This window comes from Esox lucius, chromosome 20 (assembly GCF_011004845.1).
Source record: "Esox lucius isolate fEsoLuc1 chromosome 20, fEsoLuc1.pri, whole genome shotgun sequence".
NCBI lineage: Eukaryota > Metazoa > Chordata > Actinopteri > Esociformes > Esocidae > Esox > Esox lucius.
This window is the reverse complement of record NC_047588.1, coordinates 17,897,628-17,915,991: the sequence shown is the minus strand read 5'-3', so window position 1 is coordinate 17,915,991 and position 18,364 is coordinate 17,897,628. Positions and strand designations below refer to the sequence as shown.

The window sequence follows — 18,364 nt, the reverse complement described above, 5'->3', positions numbered from 1 at the left end:
GCTATGTTGTCTGGGGCTATATGCCCCTGGTAGGGTCTCCCAAGGCAAACAGGTCCTGGGCGACGGGTCAGACTAAGAGCGGTTCAAAAACTGCTGGTATGGCGCAGCCGGGGCCCCACCCTGGAGCCAGGCCCGGGGTTGGGGCTCATATGCGATCGCCTGGTGGCCGGGCCTTTCCCCACGGGGTCCGGCCGGGCTCAGCCCGAAGGAGCGACGTGGGGCCGCCTTCCCGTGGGCTCACCACCTGCAGGAGGGACCATAAGGGGTCAGTGCATAGAGGATCAGGCGGCAGTCGAAGGCGGGGGCCTCGACAACCCGATCCCTGGACACAGAAACTAGTTCTAGGGACGTGGAACGTCACCTCGCTGGTGGGGAAGGAGCCTGAGATTGTGCGTGAGGTTGAGAGGTTCCGACTAGAGATAGTCGGAATCACCTCTACGCACGGCTTGGGCTCTAGAACCACACTCCTTGAGAGAGGATGGACTCTTCACCACTCTGGAGTTGCCCATGGTGAGAGGCGGCGGGCTGGTCTGGGTTTGCTTATAGCCCCCCAGCTCTGCCGCCATGTGTTGGAGTTTACCCCGGTGAACGAGAGGGTCGTTTCCCTGCGCCTACGGGTCGGGGATAGATCTCTCACTGTTGTTTGTGCCTACAGGCCGAACGGCAGTGCAGAGTACTCAACCTTCTTGGAGTCTCTGGGGTGCTGGAAAATGCTCCGACTGGGGACTCCATCGTTCTACTGGGGGACTTCAACGCCCACGTGGGCAACGACAGTGACACCTGGAGGGCCGTGATTGGGAGGAATGGCCCCCCTGATCTGAACCCGAGCGGTGTTCAGTTATTGGACTTCTGTGCTAGTCACAGTTTGTCCATAACGAACACCATGTTCAAGCATAAGGGTGTCCATCAGTGCACGTGGCACCAGGACACCCTAGGCCATAGGTCGATGATCGACTTTGTTGTCGTTTCATCTGACCTGCGGCCGTATGTCTTGGACACTCGGGTAAAGAGAGGGGCGGAGCTGTCAACTGATCACCACCTGGTGGTGAGTTGGATCCAATGGCGGGGGAGGAAGCTGGACCGACTCGGCAAACCCAAGTGTACTGTAAGGGTCTGCTGGGAACGTCTGGCGGAGTCTCCTGTCAGAGAGATCTTTAACTCCCACCTCCGGCAGAGCTTCGACTGGATCCCGAGGGAGGCTGGAGATATTGAATCCGAGTGGACCATGTTCTCCACCTCCATTGTCGAAGCGGCCGCTCAGAGCTGTGGCCGTAAGGTCTGCGGTGCCTGTTGACACCGGAAGTAAGGGATGCCGTCAAGCCTATCAGGCCTGGTTGGCTTGTGGGACTCCTGAGGCAGCTGACGGGTACCAGCAGGCCAAGCGGACTGCAGCCCGGGTGGTTGGGGAGGCAAAAACTTGGGCGTGGGAGGAGTTCGGTGAGGCCATGGAGAAGGATTATCGGCTGGCCTCGAAGAGATTCTGGCAAACCGTCCGGCGCCTCAGGAGAGGGAAACAGTGCCCTACCAACGCTTTTTACAGTCGTCGGGCGGTGGAAGGAGTACTTCAAGGATCTCCTTAATCCCGCCGTCACGTCTTCCATTGAGGAAGCAGAGGCTGAGGGCTCAGAGGTGGACTCCATCACCCGGGCTGAAGTCACTGAGGTAGTCAAGAAACTCCTCGGTGGCAAGGCACCGGGGGTGGATGAGATCCGCCCTGAGTACCTCAAGTCTCTGGATGTTGTGGGGCTGTCTTGGTTGACACGCCTCTGCAGCATCGCGTGGCGGTCGGGGACAGTGCCTCTGGGATGGCAGACTGGGGTGCTAGTCCCTCTTTTTAAGAAGGGGGACCTTTGTCGCCGGTTCTGTTCGTAATTTTTATGGACAGAATTTCTAGGCGCAGCCAGGAGCCAGAGGGTGTCAGGTATGGGGACCACACGATTTCGTCTCTGCTCTTTGCGGATGATGTTGTCGTGTTGGCCCCTTCAAACCAGGACCTTCAGCATGCACTGGGACGGTCTGCAGCTGAGTATAAAGCGGTTGGGATGAAAATCAGTACCTCCAAATCCGAGGCCATGGTCCTCAGTCGGAAAAGGATGGCTTGCCCACTTCAGGTTGGTGGAGAGTTCTTGCCTCAAGTGGAGGAGTTTAAGTATCTAGGAGTCTTGTTCACGAGTGAGGGAAGGATGGAACGGGAGATTGACAGACAGATCGGTGCAGCTTCTGCAGTAATGCGGTCGATGTGTCGGTCTGTCGTGGTGAAGAAAGAGCTGAGCCGCAAGGCAAAGCTCTCGATTTACCGGTCAATCTATGTTCCTACTCTCACCTATGGTCATGAGCTTTGGGTCATGACCGAAAGGACAAGATCCCGGATACAGGTGGCCAAAATGAGCTTTCTCCGCAGGGTGGCTGGGCGATCCCTTAGAGATAGGGTGAGAAGCTCGGTCACCCGGGAGGAGCTCAGAGTAGAGCCGCTGCTCCTCCACATCGAGAGGTGTCAGCTGAGGTGGCTTGGGCATCTGTTCCGGATGCCTCCTGGACGCCTTCCGGGGAAGGTGTTCTGGGCCCGTCCCACCGGGAGGAGACCCCGGGGAAGACCTAGGACATGCTGGAGGGACTATGTCTCCCGGCTGGCCTGGGAACGCCTCGGTGTCCCCCCGGAAGAGCTAGAGGAAGTGTCTAGGGAGAGGGAAGTCTGGGCATCTCTGCTTAGACTGCTGCCCCCGCGACCCGGCCCCGGATAAGTGGAAGAAGATGAATGGATGAATGAATTTAAATATAAACTGTTAATCACATATGACCACACATCAAATTTTGTTGATGTTATATAAATGTCTAATTTAGAATTATTGTAGATGAACCTTAACTTTCTCTACAGATGATATTAACCATGTAATTATCTATAGCAAGCTACATAAATATTGTTCAGTGCCCCTTTGCTAGCTATCAGGACAAGCATTACATGGCAATTCATCCACAAATGTTCTAGCATGCAAACTTTACCAATAATATTGACGATTGCATTACATAAGCTAGTAGATGATATCAGACATATCTAAACTATAATAAATGGCTGCTGCTAATGCAAGATAAATTTACAAGATTACATTTTGTATCGTATATTTAGGAAAGATGTGCAGCAGTACCTTCTTTCATTAAAGCTAGGCTAGTGAGATCTTGACTGCTCAGTTGCTAAGAGTATCATGACATGGACTGATGCCCGGTCTTATCACTGGAAGGGGGGGAGCAGCACGGGGACAGGAGCTGACAGACTCCGGGACTCAAGCATTTTATGGGGAGGGGGGGACAAAAATATATTGGAATGGGTTACCATAGAGATTGACAAAGAAAGTAGAAAAAAAATATAATACTATTCAATAACATTTTATATAGCAGACACTCCTGACAACTGGGGTGGCATGACATTTTTGTAGGATGGCAGCTGCCACCCTGGTGGTTTCGCCAGTGACACTAATATCTTTTCACTCACATGATCTGCAATCAAGATTTCCAATCAACCAGTAGATGACTTGGACATGACAAAGTATTTACAGTATCTCACAAAAGTGAGTATACCCCTCACATTTTTTGTAAATATTTGAGTATATCTTTTCATGTGACAAGACTGAAGAAATGACACACCACCTGGACAAATAAAGGATACAGTGATGATTTAAACAGATAGATTGAAAGATTGATGGAGGACCCAATGATTTACTGATTCCATTCAATGATGACCATAAACAAATAGACAGGAACCGGATCCCCCTCTCCCACGTTCCTTTTCTTATCTAAACATGGGGACTATTTACCATTTCATGAACCTAATACTTAAACCAGTAATTCCTTTATACATTTATAGAATTAAGAATATATCAGTTCAAGAAATCCCTTAACAAATGTCAGTTCTGGAGGGCTGTAAAAAATATATTTCCATCCTCTCCTTCCAATGAGGGACTGATGCAGACCTGGACACCCTTGGCTACATTTGGATGCACAGTACATACAGAGCATTTGAACATGTTTTTACTGGTTTATCAGAATTGTGTGTGTTGCTAACACAGCATATCTGCCTTCTCATGCACCTAAGTGTTACAACTTAATCTGATCTCCACCTGCCCACCTTCCATCTTTCCATGGTTAGACCTGTCAGTTAAAAACGTTTGTTGGAAGTAATGGAAGTAATGGAAACAGTTACAAAATTACAGAGAATGAGCTTCAAAAAGTAACAACACTGAGACTTGATCGAGAGATCTTGTAGTCTATTCGGCCGACTTCAGAATGGGATATGAAAATGTTGCAAGACAGAGAGGGCTCATTTCATGGGTTCATTTTCTGCACTGTTTGCTCCCTCTGGAATGTCCTGCGGGACACACTTCCATTTGCCCTGCTGGCTCCACCAAAAGAGCCCCAGCCCCAGCAAACAGACACATAAACTCAGGAGAAACGATACTGCCACCAGTTCACTATGGTAACTCTTGGCTGTTTGGGCTTCACTGCGGTTGACCATGTCTTCTAGGTTCTCTGTAATGGTCTGGGTGTCTGAGGACTGGCTGATCTTGCTGGTGGTGTCTACTTTAGTGTTGATGACTGCATCCTCCACCAATGTTATGAGATCTAACTCTCCCTCAGTTTCTCTTGGAATCTCCAACATGGTGGTCATCTGGTCTTTAGCCTCTGTGGTCCTCTGGATGGTTGTGGTGGTCCGGACTTCAGCTGATTGAGTATCAATGATCCGAGGAGAGACACGCTGTCTCACATAGTAGATAGTCGCTATCTCCTCATAACCCTGCTCCACAGAGACACAGTGGTAGATTCCAAGGGTGTCAGGTGTTGCCAGAAAGACCAGACCCTCGTCTCTAGAGGTGAAGAAGAGGTGTTTGGGTAGAGGGCTGGCTTTGGATGACTTCCAATATAGGGTTGCCAGATTGGAGGTTTTTGAACATTTCAACTTCACTACTTCATTTAGATCTGTGTACACTTCCACTGGGGATAGAATGAGAGCATAGAAACATTTGTGAGTTACACATCGACTACAGTCTTGATTTAAATATTATGACTTATTACTGGCTAATTATTGTATAATCCCCAAACTCCTATGTCAAATTGTGTTGATACCTGGCAGCGGTGCAACTGGGAGGGAACCTTGACACGTCTTTTCCGCTGTGCCATGTTCCACATCCTGCCATCTGACAGTAACAACACCCGGGCAAAGATGGAGCAAGGGAAACAGACATGGAAAGATAAGAGAGATGTCCATTAACATTAGAGCCCTGCCTGTGTTCTCTTCATTGCACAAACACTTACATAAATGTTAGACTGAGACGTATTTCTTTAATCATGGAAATGTAATGGGAAACCAGCAGTATGTGCTGGTTTGATGAATCTGAATCCCATTGATGAATCTGAAGGTCTACAGGTGCACTTACACACTGTCTGAAGTGGCGGACACACGAGCACAGCGACCACTGGCAGGGTCCCAGCCACAAAGGGGGTCTCGTGCCAGAACACATTGGGCACAGCTCTTGTAAGAATTGCACTGGGACACAGGCACCTGGGTCACCCCTTCAGAGGTCCCCACAAAAAGTACACCCTGAAATGTGAGTGTTTTAGTGGACATAAGACCAAACATTTTCCACAGTATGAAAATAGATGCCTATCGAGGAGAAAGGGTGGGGCAGCAAACATTAGGGTTGAACAGCTAAACAAATGGTACCTTGGAGTTGGAGAGAATGATGTTTTTCACCAGTTGTGGTTGTCTGAATACTTGGACCTCTTCTATGATGTGAGGACCTTTTTCCAAGAGCACAACCTTGTGGAGAAACCCAGACTCTGACCAACAGAAGGAGGAACAAAGTTACAACAGAAATAAATTGTATTTTGACAGAATAATTTCAAACTTGGGAAGATATTTTCTATTAGACATGATTTACAGACCAAGACAACGTCCAGTTGCAGAAATAATTCTGACGTACCACTAAGCAGGAAGAGTATGTTGTAGACTTGACCATTGGCAGCTTGTGTTTGCAGTGCCGCAACCCTACTGTAGCGTTGGTTGGGAGAGATGATGACTGGTACACCACCTCTTGGACGCACACTTCTACTGGCAAGGAAACTTTCCCTAACTGCCATTAGTGTGGTGTCTGAGGCGTTATCCAACCCACACTAATAACAAAAGTAGAGTATTTGGTCATTAAATCTACAACTAAATACACAACTGTTCAAACGTTTGGGGTCACTTAGAAATGTCTCTGTTTTTGAAGGAAAACTAAAAAAAATCTACAATGCTAACATAATTACAAGGGTTTTCTAATGATCAATTAGCCTTTTAAAATGATAACCTGGATTAGCAAACACAACGTGCGATTGGAACACAGGACCCATGGTTGCTGATAATGGGCCTCTGTACGCCTGTGTAGATTTTCCATTGAAAATCTGCTGTTTCCAGCTTCAGCAGATATTTACAACATTAACAATGTCTACACTGTATTTCTGATCAATTTAATGTTTATTTAATGGACAAAAATTTGCTTTTCATTCGAACACAAGGACATTTCTAAGTTGCTCCAAAGTTTTGAATGTTAGTGTATATCAATCATAGCCACCCTGTAAAAAAAGGTAAGGCTTAGAAAGACATCATTCACAAATAGCCTAACTTATATTTATACACTGTAGGACAATGCCCATCTACACCTTGCCTATGTTGCTTTTCTTGTCAATACGATCACTCCATTGGTTTTCTTTGAATATCTTGTAATTCCCAGTAAATACATCTTTGATGTCCCTGAGATGGAAAATACACACAGCAGACTGCCCTGAAGCCAGTGCCCTGGGAGGGGAGTCGAACAAAGTGAAGGGTAGAAGACCAACAGGAAATATATGTGAGAGAAGGCAGAAACATTAGGTGAATATTGGGGAAATGGGACAATTAGCAAAATGGTAATTTTAAGCTTTGTATTGAAAATTTTTGCATGTCACATTTTCCTAATTATTTAATATTTTTTGTTCATTTCAATACACATATTGCATTTAAGTTATGCAGTCTGTCAATACTTTTTGCTCACCACTGGGATGTGAAGACACCATAGAAAAAAATATCTTGTGTTGAGTCGCCCTCTGATGGAGCAAAGGTGAACACGTCCTCGATGATATTGAATGGCAGCTCTTTGGGAGGCTTACAGAGGAGTTCAGCCTTAGCAAACGAAGTCCAGCGTTTTTGCAGAATGCGCTTTCCACCAATGTCATCCTAAAACACCCAAAGACCACATCTTTATTTAGTAATACCTTTTTTTAGTAAAACCTTTTTGAGACTTTTATGGATATACCTCCAGAACCTAAACTCCATCAGTTCATGAGGATTTGTTTCCAAGTTCAATAAGGAATGTTACTTTCTGTGTGAACCCACTACACTGCTACTACTCACCTTGCAGACCTGGGCAACCCGTGACACTCTGAAGTCATCCAGAAATCTGTGTTCACTCGCTTCACTGAAGAAGAAGTATACCTTCCCCTCGCTAGGGTCAGATGCAGAACTGACAAAAATGGGATCTGAAACACAGTCCATTCCACATCCTCTCAGGCAACTGGGATAAAGGTAATGTAATTTGAACACAGAATAGTTTTTTCTACATCGGCAAGTGTAGCAAAGTAAAATGGCAGGGGCTCTATAAAATATTTAAATCCTGGTTCTATAATATCTTAATATGACATTGATATTAAATGTTGGGTAACAGAATTGTACTTAAAATGAGGTACAGACAACTCACTAATTACATGAAGTAAATAATAATCTTCAGAAATGCTTTTCAAAACAAAAAACTGGAGACATTTTGATTTGCAGGGATGAAGGGTGTACCTACTATGACAAAGTGACACAGAGTGGATACAAACTTTTGTCACTTTTCATTAAATTGTTTATTTGTCTTATATTCAAATTTTTTCCTATATTACGTGGAAAATAGTATCTGATCAGTTTTGCTGAATCAGTGAATGGCAAGTAATGGCTGTACATATTCAAATGTGGGCGGGAAGTGCAAATATCAAAAGCATATCTTTAGATGTATTAAAATGAGACAATGATGAAATATCAATCAGGAGTTCTAAGCAAAATAAAAACAGAGTACTTCAGTCTCAAGTCAGGTGACTGAATTTGCAAATAAGGCACTGCAGACATAGCGATGACATTGATTTTCCAAATTTCGGTGATCCTAATTACACCTGCCATATTAAAAATGTTGATTCAATTCAGTATAATTTGTTAACATTATCCATAGACAGAAATACTCAGCAATGTCACTCCCACTAAGACCAACTTGTGGGTTAGGGTTCCACGCGCTGTGTGGAATAGTTGGACAAGTTTACTTTAAATAGCCATTACAAAACATTGGGTACATTTAGCCACCACCAGCTAAAAATGTATATAAGAGATGGTCTCATCTTTTTCTGAATAATCTAACATAATATAGTGAAATGCTCTTCTTTAAAGAGCATTTCATTTAATATAAATCAAATTCAATATTGAATTTAAAAATTCTAAATTGATGCACTATTTCTACCTTAATTATAAAAAGGCCACAAAGTGAAAATTAGCCAGTTGTTGATATTTTATTATGTACGTATGTATTTGATAATGACAACTCACCATCCAAGGTGACTGAAGTGTCCTGGCTAACGTCTGGACGACCATCTTTACTGAGATGGCGGGAGATTATTGGCGTCCTACCCAAGAAATCATGTGTAGTGCCTGTGAAAAGCTCACCACCTATAAGAAAAGTTCAGAATTACTTTCAAAATTGCGGAATCTGAGTGTCAAGAACAAAATATGATGTAGACTGCGTCTCAATTTAAAAAAAGTTCAGCATTTTTTGGAGGTGTTGTGATTTTCACAGCAGTCATTTGGCATCTCCATCAAGGCAGTATGATGTATTATGTGGCATCGGCATGTAGACACTATATCAGCTCCAACTGTCTGTTAACGATCTCACCAACAACAATGGCTGTGTTTCTTTGATATGGGTTAAACGGACATCGGCCTCTTGCATCATTTAAGTTGCTTGGGATTTTTGCCATGGTGAGAGTGTGTGTGTCCTGAGGACATGAGAGAACGGGAGAGAGACATAGTAAGAGTGATGTGAGGGAGACATTTATAACACTATTGTATAACTGAGAAAGGGTATCAGGAAGTTTTACGTTTTTTAAGTTGCTTTAAGTTTGATAATAAAAAATAATAGTCTGCATCTGTCCAATAAAAGGCATAAGGCAACTGGAGAACTGTAGTCTTACAATGTAGGAATCATGGGGATTGTAGGCAAACGTTCCGCAGGCATACAAGTGGGTGGAATTGATGGGTAGCAGCACTCGCACAAAGTTGGGGCAGTCTGTCTGAAAACAATATATACAATGGGCAGATATCAAAGAGGTGACCGTTGTCCCCAGTTTGTTCAGAAGGCAAGTACATTCAAGTGCATGATGATCACCCCAGCGAAAACCATTCTTTTTTCTGTGGGTGGTTGTAAATCAGCTGTAATCAAGCAGACATTGCCTATCTGTCACACCCTCACACAAACCCCCCCTTCGCAGACAGACACCCAAAATCAACTTCATAATAAATGTTTTGTACATATACAATGGACAGGGCCGAACACAGCAACGCAATGCTTAGCAGGCACCAGACCCCACAACCCAGGACAAAAACACCAGGCTGTGAGTCGGTGGAAAGCCAGACTCAAGAGGGGAACAGAGTCCACCAAAGTAAGGCCCCACCTCATTTCCATTGGCAATCACAGGCCTGCACAGCAGTGTTCCTCCTCATTAACATATTTCAAGACATTCTTGTTTTCTTTGTTAATTTTCTTCTTCATTCATGTGTGTGTGGGTACCTCAGTATGTATATATGATGTGGCCAGGCGCACGGCAGTCTCTGTCTTACTGTAGGTTGTCCCTGTTTCAGAGGTGGGACCTTACCCATCTTTGGCTAACTAGCCCTAAACACTGGCCATTCTCAGCCCTCTATAAGGGAATGTAGGAGGAGCTACCCTCTGCACAATTGAGCCTGTTGCACAAGCTACTAGCAGACACCATGCCCCCCCTCCTTCTTATCTCCCTGAAATTATCCAGCCATACATTCCTACACATAACCTAAGATTGCATGATGCAGGCCTTCTAATTGTACCAAGAATTTCTAAACAAACAGCCGGAGGCAGGGGTTTCTCTCATAGAGCGCCACTAGTGTGGAATGATCTGCCAGTTAAGGTTAAAAATGCAGACTCAGGGCCAACTTTCAGGTGTCTACTAAAAAGTAGACATCTCTTCAACACGGTCTATGATTAAGTGTAGTATTCGGGGCGGAGTCACTGGCTGGTTGTTGTCTCACCGTTGCATTTTAAGTGAACTCTGCTGGCAATATTACCTCATTCCCTGAATTATTCTGGCCTACTGTATATGTTATGTCAACCATGGCTTTGAATTTCATTTCATACACACACACACACACATACAGAAAACACTTTACCTCCACAGTAAATGATCAGCCTCATGCCCAGACCCAACCCAGCCCCATACGATAATGTTTAAACACAAAAGCTAACCCCAACACCCTCCTCAAGTCCCTTTTAACTCCATCCCTCCAAATTCCTGAGATTCAACCATCTTTCCCAGTACACTTCCCAGTACCATTCGTGTCTTGCCCTTCTGTGTACAAATATCAAGATCAGCTGGAGATGGCTTCCACACCATCTACATAAGAAACAGAGAGAATATCCATAAGAGTGTTGGAAAATTTTATTAATGAATCACTAATTAAAAATATATGAATAACTGCCTCTTCTACCCTGATGTACCCACCTTGGTCTTCATAGTAATGACATTGGGCTGGCTGACATCCAATGAGAGCAGGACATCTTGTGCCCCTATGAACAGAGTGCATCCATCATCGCTTAACAACATTGTGGTGGTGTGTTTAATGCCTGGCTTGCTGAAGAATAGAAGAGGTCTCCCTGGACTTTCTGAAAGGACAGATAAATGAAAATGATATGTCTATCATGTTAATCTGTTATGTGGACATCCACACCAGATCATGGATATCAATGTTTTTGATACCCTTCTCTTCTGTAAGCCAGTACTATGAATTTATCCCACAACCAGCCCCCACTACAAAGTTACATTGCACTGCAAGTACTGGTCACATTTACAAGTTGAAATACAGATTATTTTCTCATCTCTTTTTACCGCAACTGAAACTGCACATTGATGTCAGAATAAACAACCTAATGATCAAACCTGCCTCAACTTCGATGTGGCCTCACCTTTCCCCGTGTAGTGCTGTGCATAATCTAATTTAAGATCTGGTTTGAGCTATGAAGACGTCTCTGAGTGTGGTCACAGTCTTTCATCTAAAACTGTGAGCAAACCCAACAAGTACAGATGTATAGTCACCACGGAAACTCCTGACATGTTTGACAAAGATCAACAGAAAAGACTGTAACAAAAGAATAACGTGTGCAGATTTTAAGACCCAGGGGTAACCCAGTCCAGCAGGTAGGTAAAAGGCCAGCACGTAGGTAACAGGCCAGCACGTAGGTAACAGGCCAGCACGTAGGTAACAGTCCATCACATAGGTAACAGGCGGGCAGGCAGATAATAGTCCAGCACGTAGGTAACAGGCCAGCAGGTAGGTAACAGGCCAGCACGTAGGTAACAGGGCAACACGTAGGTAACAGGGCAGCACGTAGGTAACAGGGCAGCAGGTAGGTAACAGGCCAGCACGTAGGTAACAGGGCAGCACGTAGGTAACAGGCCAGCACGTAGGTAACAGTCCATCACATAGGTAACAGGCGGGCAGGCAGATAATAGTCCAGCACGTAGGTAACAGGCCAGCAGGTAGGTAACAGGCCAGCACGTAGGTAACAGGGCAACACGTAGGTAACAGGGCAGCACGTAGGTAACAGGGCAGCAGGTAGGTAACAGGCCAGCACGTAGGTAACAAGCCAACACGTAGGTAAAAGGCCAGCATGTAAGTAACAGTCCAGCACGTAAGTAACAGGCCAGCAGGTAGATAATAGTCTAGCACGTAGGTAACAGGCCAGCACGTAGGTAACAGGCCAGCACGTAGGTAACAGGCCAGCACGTAGGTAACAGGCCAGCACGTAGGTAAGAGTCAATCAGGCACACACAGAGGCACCTGGGGGGGTCGTTAAAACTCTGGTGTTGCTTCTCAATTCAGGGCTAACGCTGCTACCACTGTGATACCTTCCCTGCTACAAGGAGCTACGTGTAATACCAGAAAGGGTTTAAGTGAAGAGAAGACTTTTCATTTCTGTTAGTATAATTTTCAAAACACCCCTTAATGATGAAAAATTATTTGAGTTCCGTGACGTCGCCCGGTATGGCGCAGCCGGGGCCCCACCCTGGAGCCAGGCCCGGGGTTGGGGCTCGCACGCGAGCGCCTGGTGGCCGGGCCTTTCCCCATGGGGCCCGGCCGGGCATAGCCCGAAGGAGCGACGTGGGGCCGCCTTCCCGTGGGCTCACCACCCACAGGAGGGACCATAAGGGGTCGGTGCGTAGAGGATCGGGCGGCAGTCGAAGGCAGGGGCCTAGGCAACCCGATCCCTGGACACGGAAACTAGCTCTAGGGACGTGGAACGTCACCTCGCTGGCGGGGAAGGAGCCTGAGATAGTGCGTGAGGTCGAGAGGTTCCGACTGGAGGTAGTCGGAATCACCTCTACGCACGGCTTGGGCTCTGGAACCACACTCCTTAAGAGATGATGGACTCTTCACCACTCTGGAGTTGCCCATGGTGAGAGGCGGCGGGCTGGTGTGGGTTTGCTTATAGCTCCCCAGCTCTGCCGCCATGTGTTGGAGTTTACCCCGGTGAACGAGAGGGTCGTTTCCCTGCGCCTTCGGGTCGGGGATAGGGCTCTCACTGTTGTTTGTGCCTATGGGCCGAACGGCAGTGCAGAGTACCCGACCTTCTTGGAGTCTCTGGGAGGGGTGCTGGAAAGTGCTCCAACTGGGGACTCTATCGTTCTACTGGGGGACTTCAACGCCCACGTGGGCAACGACAGTGACACCTGGAGGGGTGTGATTGGGAGGAACGGCCCCCCTGATCTGAACCCGAGTGGTGTTCAGTTATTGGACTTCTGTGCTAGTCACAGTTTTTCCATAACGAACACCATGTTCAAGCATAAGGGTGTCCATCAGTGCACATGGCACCAGGACACCCTAGGCCGCAGGTCGATGATCGACTTTGTTGTCGTTTCATCTGACCTGCGGCCGTATGTCTTGGACACTCGGGTGAAGAGAGGGGCGGAGCTGTCAACTGATCACCACCTGGTGGTGAGTTGGATCCGATGGCGGGGGAGGAAGCTGGACAGACTCGGCAGGCCCAAGCGTACTGTAAGGGTCTGCTGGGAACGTCTGGCCGAGTCTCCTGTCAGAGAGATCTTTAACTCCCACCTCCGACAGAGCTTCGACTGGATCCCGAGGGAGGCTGGAGATATTGAGTCCGAGTGGACCATGTTCTCCACCGCCATTGTCGAAGCGGCCGTTCGGAGCTGTGGACGTAAGGTCTCCGGTGCCTGTCGAGGCGGCAATCCCCGAACCCGGTGGTGGACACCGGAAGTAAGGGATGCCGTCAAGCTGAAGAAGGAGTGCTATCAGGCCTGGTTGGCTTGTGGGACTCCTGAGGCAGCTGACGGGTACCGACTGGCCAAGCGGACTGCAGCCCGGGTGGTTGTGGAGGCAAAAACTCGGGCCTGGGAGGAGTTCGGTGAGGCCATGGAGAAGGACTATCGGCTGGCCTCGAAGAGATTCTGGCAAACCGTCCGGCGCCTCAGGAGAGGGAAACAGTGCCCTACCAACGCTGTTTACAGTAGAGGTGGGCAGCTGTTGACCTCAACTGGGGATGTCGTCGGGCGGTGGAAGGAGTACTTCGAGGATCTCCTCAATCCCGCCGTCACATCTTCCATTGAGGAAGCAGAGGATGAGGGCTCAGAGGTGGACTCGTCCATCACCCGGGCTGAAGTCACCGAGGTGGTCAAGAAACTCCTTGGTGGCAAGGCACCGGGGGTGGATGAGATCCGCCCTGAGTACCTCAAGTCTCTGGATGTTGTGGGGCTGTCTTGGTTGACACGCCTGTGCAACATCGCGTGGCGGTCGGGGACAGTGCCTTTGGGATGGCAGACCGGGGTGGTGGTCCCTCTTTTTAAGAAGGGGGACCGGAGGGTGTGTTCCAACTACAGGGGGATCACACTTCTCAGCCTCCCCGGGAAAGTCTATGCCAGGGTTCTGGAGAGGAGAATACGGCCGATAGTAGAACCTCGGATTCAGGAGGAACAGTCTGGTTTTCGTCCGGGCCGTGGAACACTGGACCAGCTCTATACCCTCTACGGGGTGTTGGAGGGTTCATGGGAGTTTGCCCAACCAATCCACATGTGTTTTGTGGATTTGGAGAAGGCATTCGACTGTGTCCCTCGCGGCATCCTGTGGAGAGTGCTTCGGGAATATGGGGTCCTGGGTCCTTTGCTAAGGGCTGTCAGGTCCCTGTACGACCGAAGCAGGAGCTTGGTCCGCATTGCCGGCAGTAAGTCAGACTTGTTCCCAGTGCATGTTGGACTCCGGCAGGGCTGCCCTTTGTCACCGGTGCTGTTCATAATTTTTATGGACAGAATTTCTAGGCGCAGCCAGGGGCCGGAGGGTGTCAGGTTCGGGGACCACACGATTTCGTCTCTGCTCTTTGCGGATGATGTTGTCGTGTTGGCTTCTTCAAACCAGGACCTTCAGCATGCGCTGGGACGGTTTGCAGCCGAGTGTGAAGCGGTGGGGATGAGAATCAGTACCTCCAAATCCGAGGCCATGGTCCTCAGTCGGAAAAGGGTGGCCTGCTCACTTCAGGTTGGTGGAGAGTGCCTGCCTCAAGTGGAGGAGTTTAAGTATCTAGGGGTCTTGTTCACGAGTGAGGGAAGGATGGAACGGGAGATTGACAGACGGATCGGTGCAGCTTCTGCAGTAATGCGGTCGATGTATCGGTCTGTCGTGGTGAAGAAAGAGCTGAGCCGCAAGGCAAAGCTCTCGATTTACCGGTCAATCTACGTTCCTACTCTCACCTATGGTCATGAGCTTTGGGTCATGACCGAAAGGACAAGATCCCGGATACAGGCGGCCGAAATGAGCTTTCTCCGCAGGGTGGCTGGGCGATCCCTTAGAGATAGGGTGAGAAGCTTGGTCACCCGGGAGGAGCTCAGAGTAGAGCCGCTGCTCCTCCACATCGAGAGGGGTCAGCTGAGGTGGCTTGGGCATCTGTTTCGGATGCCTCCGGAACGCCTTCCTGGGAAGGTGTTCCGGTCCCGTCCCACCGGGAGGAGACCCCGGGGAAGACCTAGGACACGCTGGAGGGACTATGTCTCCCGGCTGGCCTGGGAACGCCTCGGTGTCCCCCCGGAAGAGCTGGAGGAAGTGTCTGGGGAGAGGGAAGTCTGGGCATCCCTGCTTAGACTGCTGCCCCCGCGACCCGGCCCCGGATGAAGCGGAAGAAGATGTATGTGTATGTATGTTAGTATAATTTTCTGAATGTGACATGTGGCTTGTATAGATTTTTGTTTCAATGAAAGAGGCATTATATAAAAGAATCACAAAGAGGTTTCACAATGTTGTTTGGCTCATTTGTCTCTACCAACTGGTCTGCCCAATTGTTTTTTCAGGGGATTGATTACTTTATTGTATGCTCAGCAAAAAAGATAGGTGTAATAATAAGATTATAATTAAATATCGGTCTCAACTTGATTGGCACTCCTGAAGATTTTTAACAAACAAAATTAACCTGCAATAAAATGTATCTTTCTAAAAGAGGCCATATGTAAGATGTTTAATGTACTACTATACAAAAAGGAACAGCATTAATGATCTGAAGACATTTACAGATAATGTTTTAAGCTAACCTTTCAACAATTTTTGTGTGCCTTAGATATTACCCATGTAAACTTTCTTGCCAGTCATCTATCAGTTTGCACTGACAAGCTCTCCTCATACTCACTATAGATCTTAACAGTACTACCCCTCCAGGACTAGGTACAAATATTCCGGTCTCATTTGGTAAGGGTAGAGAAGGATAAGATGTGAAATTCTTTATGTTCAGCACAGATTTTGCGGCAGGATTCTAAACAGTGCACCTTAAAGTAAGTCTCAGTTTAAGAATTGCATTTGCTTCCTGTTTCACTGCTAAATCAATCCATCTGTCATCATCACTATTTTGAAAGGTAAGGAATTCCAAGGAGAGACAATTCATAGGTGAAAAATAAAACAATATGTCACATAGCATTATCAAATCTGGACTTGAACCTATTTAAACTTGTGGTTTGAATAGAAGAGGGCAGTAAATAACGTAAGCACAGAATAAGAATAACATTTTCAAGAATTCTATGGTAATAATATCCCTACAAGGATAAGAAGCCCAAATAACTGAAAACAGTTTTGCCAGTAACACCTATAATTTGTTTTTTGTTCTCTAATAATTGTTAGTATAAAAGAATGCACTATATGGCCAAAAGTATGTGGACGCCAAGACTATGAATCAATGATTGGGCAGGCAAGCAAGCGCACCTAAAGACAAATATAGCAAGAATAATTTCGATGTTTGCCAGTATGCAAGTATGGCTCTCCTACTGCATATCTTTAGTATCTATCTATTGTGCCCTCATAGTATTCTGTCTAGAGCAAGCAGAACATAATTCGCAAAATGAAATATCCTCCAGAACGGATGCTTATGCTGGCTACTACTATTAGTAACCTATTTGAAATACTGACTTCTAACATTAACTTAATATTATCTGCCATTTTTTAATCCTACAGCTTTGCAAAATAGACATGACAAGCAAATACATGTATGCATGAAGGGAGAAATCGTTGTCATCTACTAACCGAGGGGGAAAGATATCCGTGAAGGTTCCAACCCCAGGGAGTTGGTCAGGAGAAGCCCCAGTAGAGCAGATAGACTGCCGGCAAAGTTCACATGTACCATGATGGAAGTGCTCTTAACCCAACAGTAAGAGGTTATGGAGGATGTGATACCTGTTATTAAAGAGGATTTCTTCACTTAAATGACGTGAGTATGACTGTATGTTCAATGTGAATTCAACTTTGTTACCTGCTACAAAGGGGCTGCAACGCATTGGCACTGTCGGATTTCCTCTCGTCATCACCAAACGCATGTGGACTGTTGTGAAGTGCAGTATGGGGTAGTAATGCCGCAGTATACGTTTTACTGACTCGATGATTCTTATTATGGACTCATTATTAGTTTGGTCAATTTTAATTAGTCATTAAATTGCATCGTTCTTTTCAAGGAGTGGCAGCACTGGAAGAGTGCTGTGCTTCGACCCACAAATGTTAGAAACGCGCACAGAAAATCTGATGAAGGTGCTGGTAGCATGAGAAGAAACATACATTTATAACTATACGCAAAAAATCATGCAATTAACTGCTTATTCGCAGTTATTATTCAAAACTTATGTTCAACAAATAAGACTCTTGCGTGGACTGGAGCTGCTCATTACCATCGCAGCAGTCAAGCAAAAGCCATTCCCATCTTGTTTCAGCCGCAACTAACTCCGTGCGGATCAGGCGGATAGGTATGGGGAATTAAAAAATTGTAACATACCCACATCATACATGTTTTAATGTAAATAAAACCAGAATCCAATGATTTGCAAATTATTTAAATCATATACTCAATGGAAAATAGTACAAAGACATATCAAATGTTGAAATAGAGACATTTTATTATTTTATTATATGTGCCCACTTTGAATTTGATGGCAGCAACACGTTTCAAAAAAGGTGGGACAGAGGCAACAGAAGACTGGAAAAGTTGTGTAATTCTAAAAAACTAAACGTGGTGGAATAGCACACAACTACTTAGGTCAATTGGCAACAGGTCAGTAACATGATTGGGTATTAAAAGATCATTCCAGAGAGGATGAGTCTGTCAGAAGTGAGGATTGGGAAGGGGTTCACCACTCTGTGAAAGACTACAAGGGCACATATTGCAACAATTTAAGAACAACTTTGTTAAATGCTAAGAGTTTGTGGATATCATCATCTATGGTACATAAAATCATTAAAAGATTCAGAGCATCCAAAGAAATCTCTGTACGTAAGGGTCAAGACTGAAAACCAATATTGAATGGCCATGCACTTCCGGCCCCCAGGTGGTACTGCATTAAAAACAGACACGGTTCTGTAGTGAAAATCACTGCATGGGCTCAGGAACACTTCTGGAAACCATTTTCTGTGAACACAGTACATCACTGCATCCACAAATTAAAGTTAAAACTCTACCATGCAAAGAAGAAACCGAATATATACAAGATCCGG

General features: G+C 46.3%; 1 protein-coding gene across 1 annotated transcript; it reads right to left on the bottom strand.

Moving 5' to 3' along the window:
* Positions 1–3,460: 3,460 nt before the first annotated feature.
* LOC105028490 (semaphorin-4A) lies at positions 3,461–17,041 on the bottom strand. The gene is made up of 14 exons (XM_020041021.2): positions 16,910–17,041; positions 10,840–11,000; positions 10,669–10,731; positions 9,280–9,378; positions 8,982–9,084; positions 8,639–8,758; positions 7,421–7,545; positions 7,062–7,243; positions 6,691–6,781; positions 5,973–6,162; positions 5,714–5,829; positions 5,427–5,590; positions 5,116–5,186; positions 3,461–4,983 (listed from the first exon to the last, which is right to left on the bottom strand). Exons 1-14 carry the CDS (start codon positions 17,007–17,009, stop codon positions 4,313–4,315), a joined length of 2,256 nt encoding a protein of 751 aa, XP_019896580.2. The 5' UTR covers positions 17,010–17,041; the 3' UTR covers positions 3,461–4,312.
* Between the last annotated feature and the right edge of the window lie 1,323 nt (positions 17,042–18,364).

What these genes read in the sequence shown, in the direction of transcription:
- LOC105028490 (XM_020041021.2), bottom strand. Translation starts at nt 17,009, where the DNA reads ATGGTACATGTGAACTTTGCCGGCAGTCTATCTGCTCTACTGGGGCTT. An exon ending in AAACACAGCCATTGTTGTTG is followed by an intron (nt 8,759 to 8,981) that starts GTGAGATCGTTA and finishes CTTTTCTTATAG; the next exon opens with GTGGTGAGCTTTTCACAGGC. An exon ending in CCCAGTTGCACCGCTGCCAG is followed by an intron (nt 4,984 to 5,115) that starts GTATCAACACAA and finishes TTCTATCCCCAG; the next exon opens with TGGAAGTGTACACAGATCTA.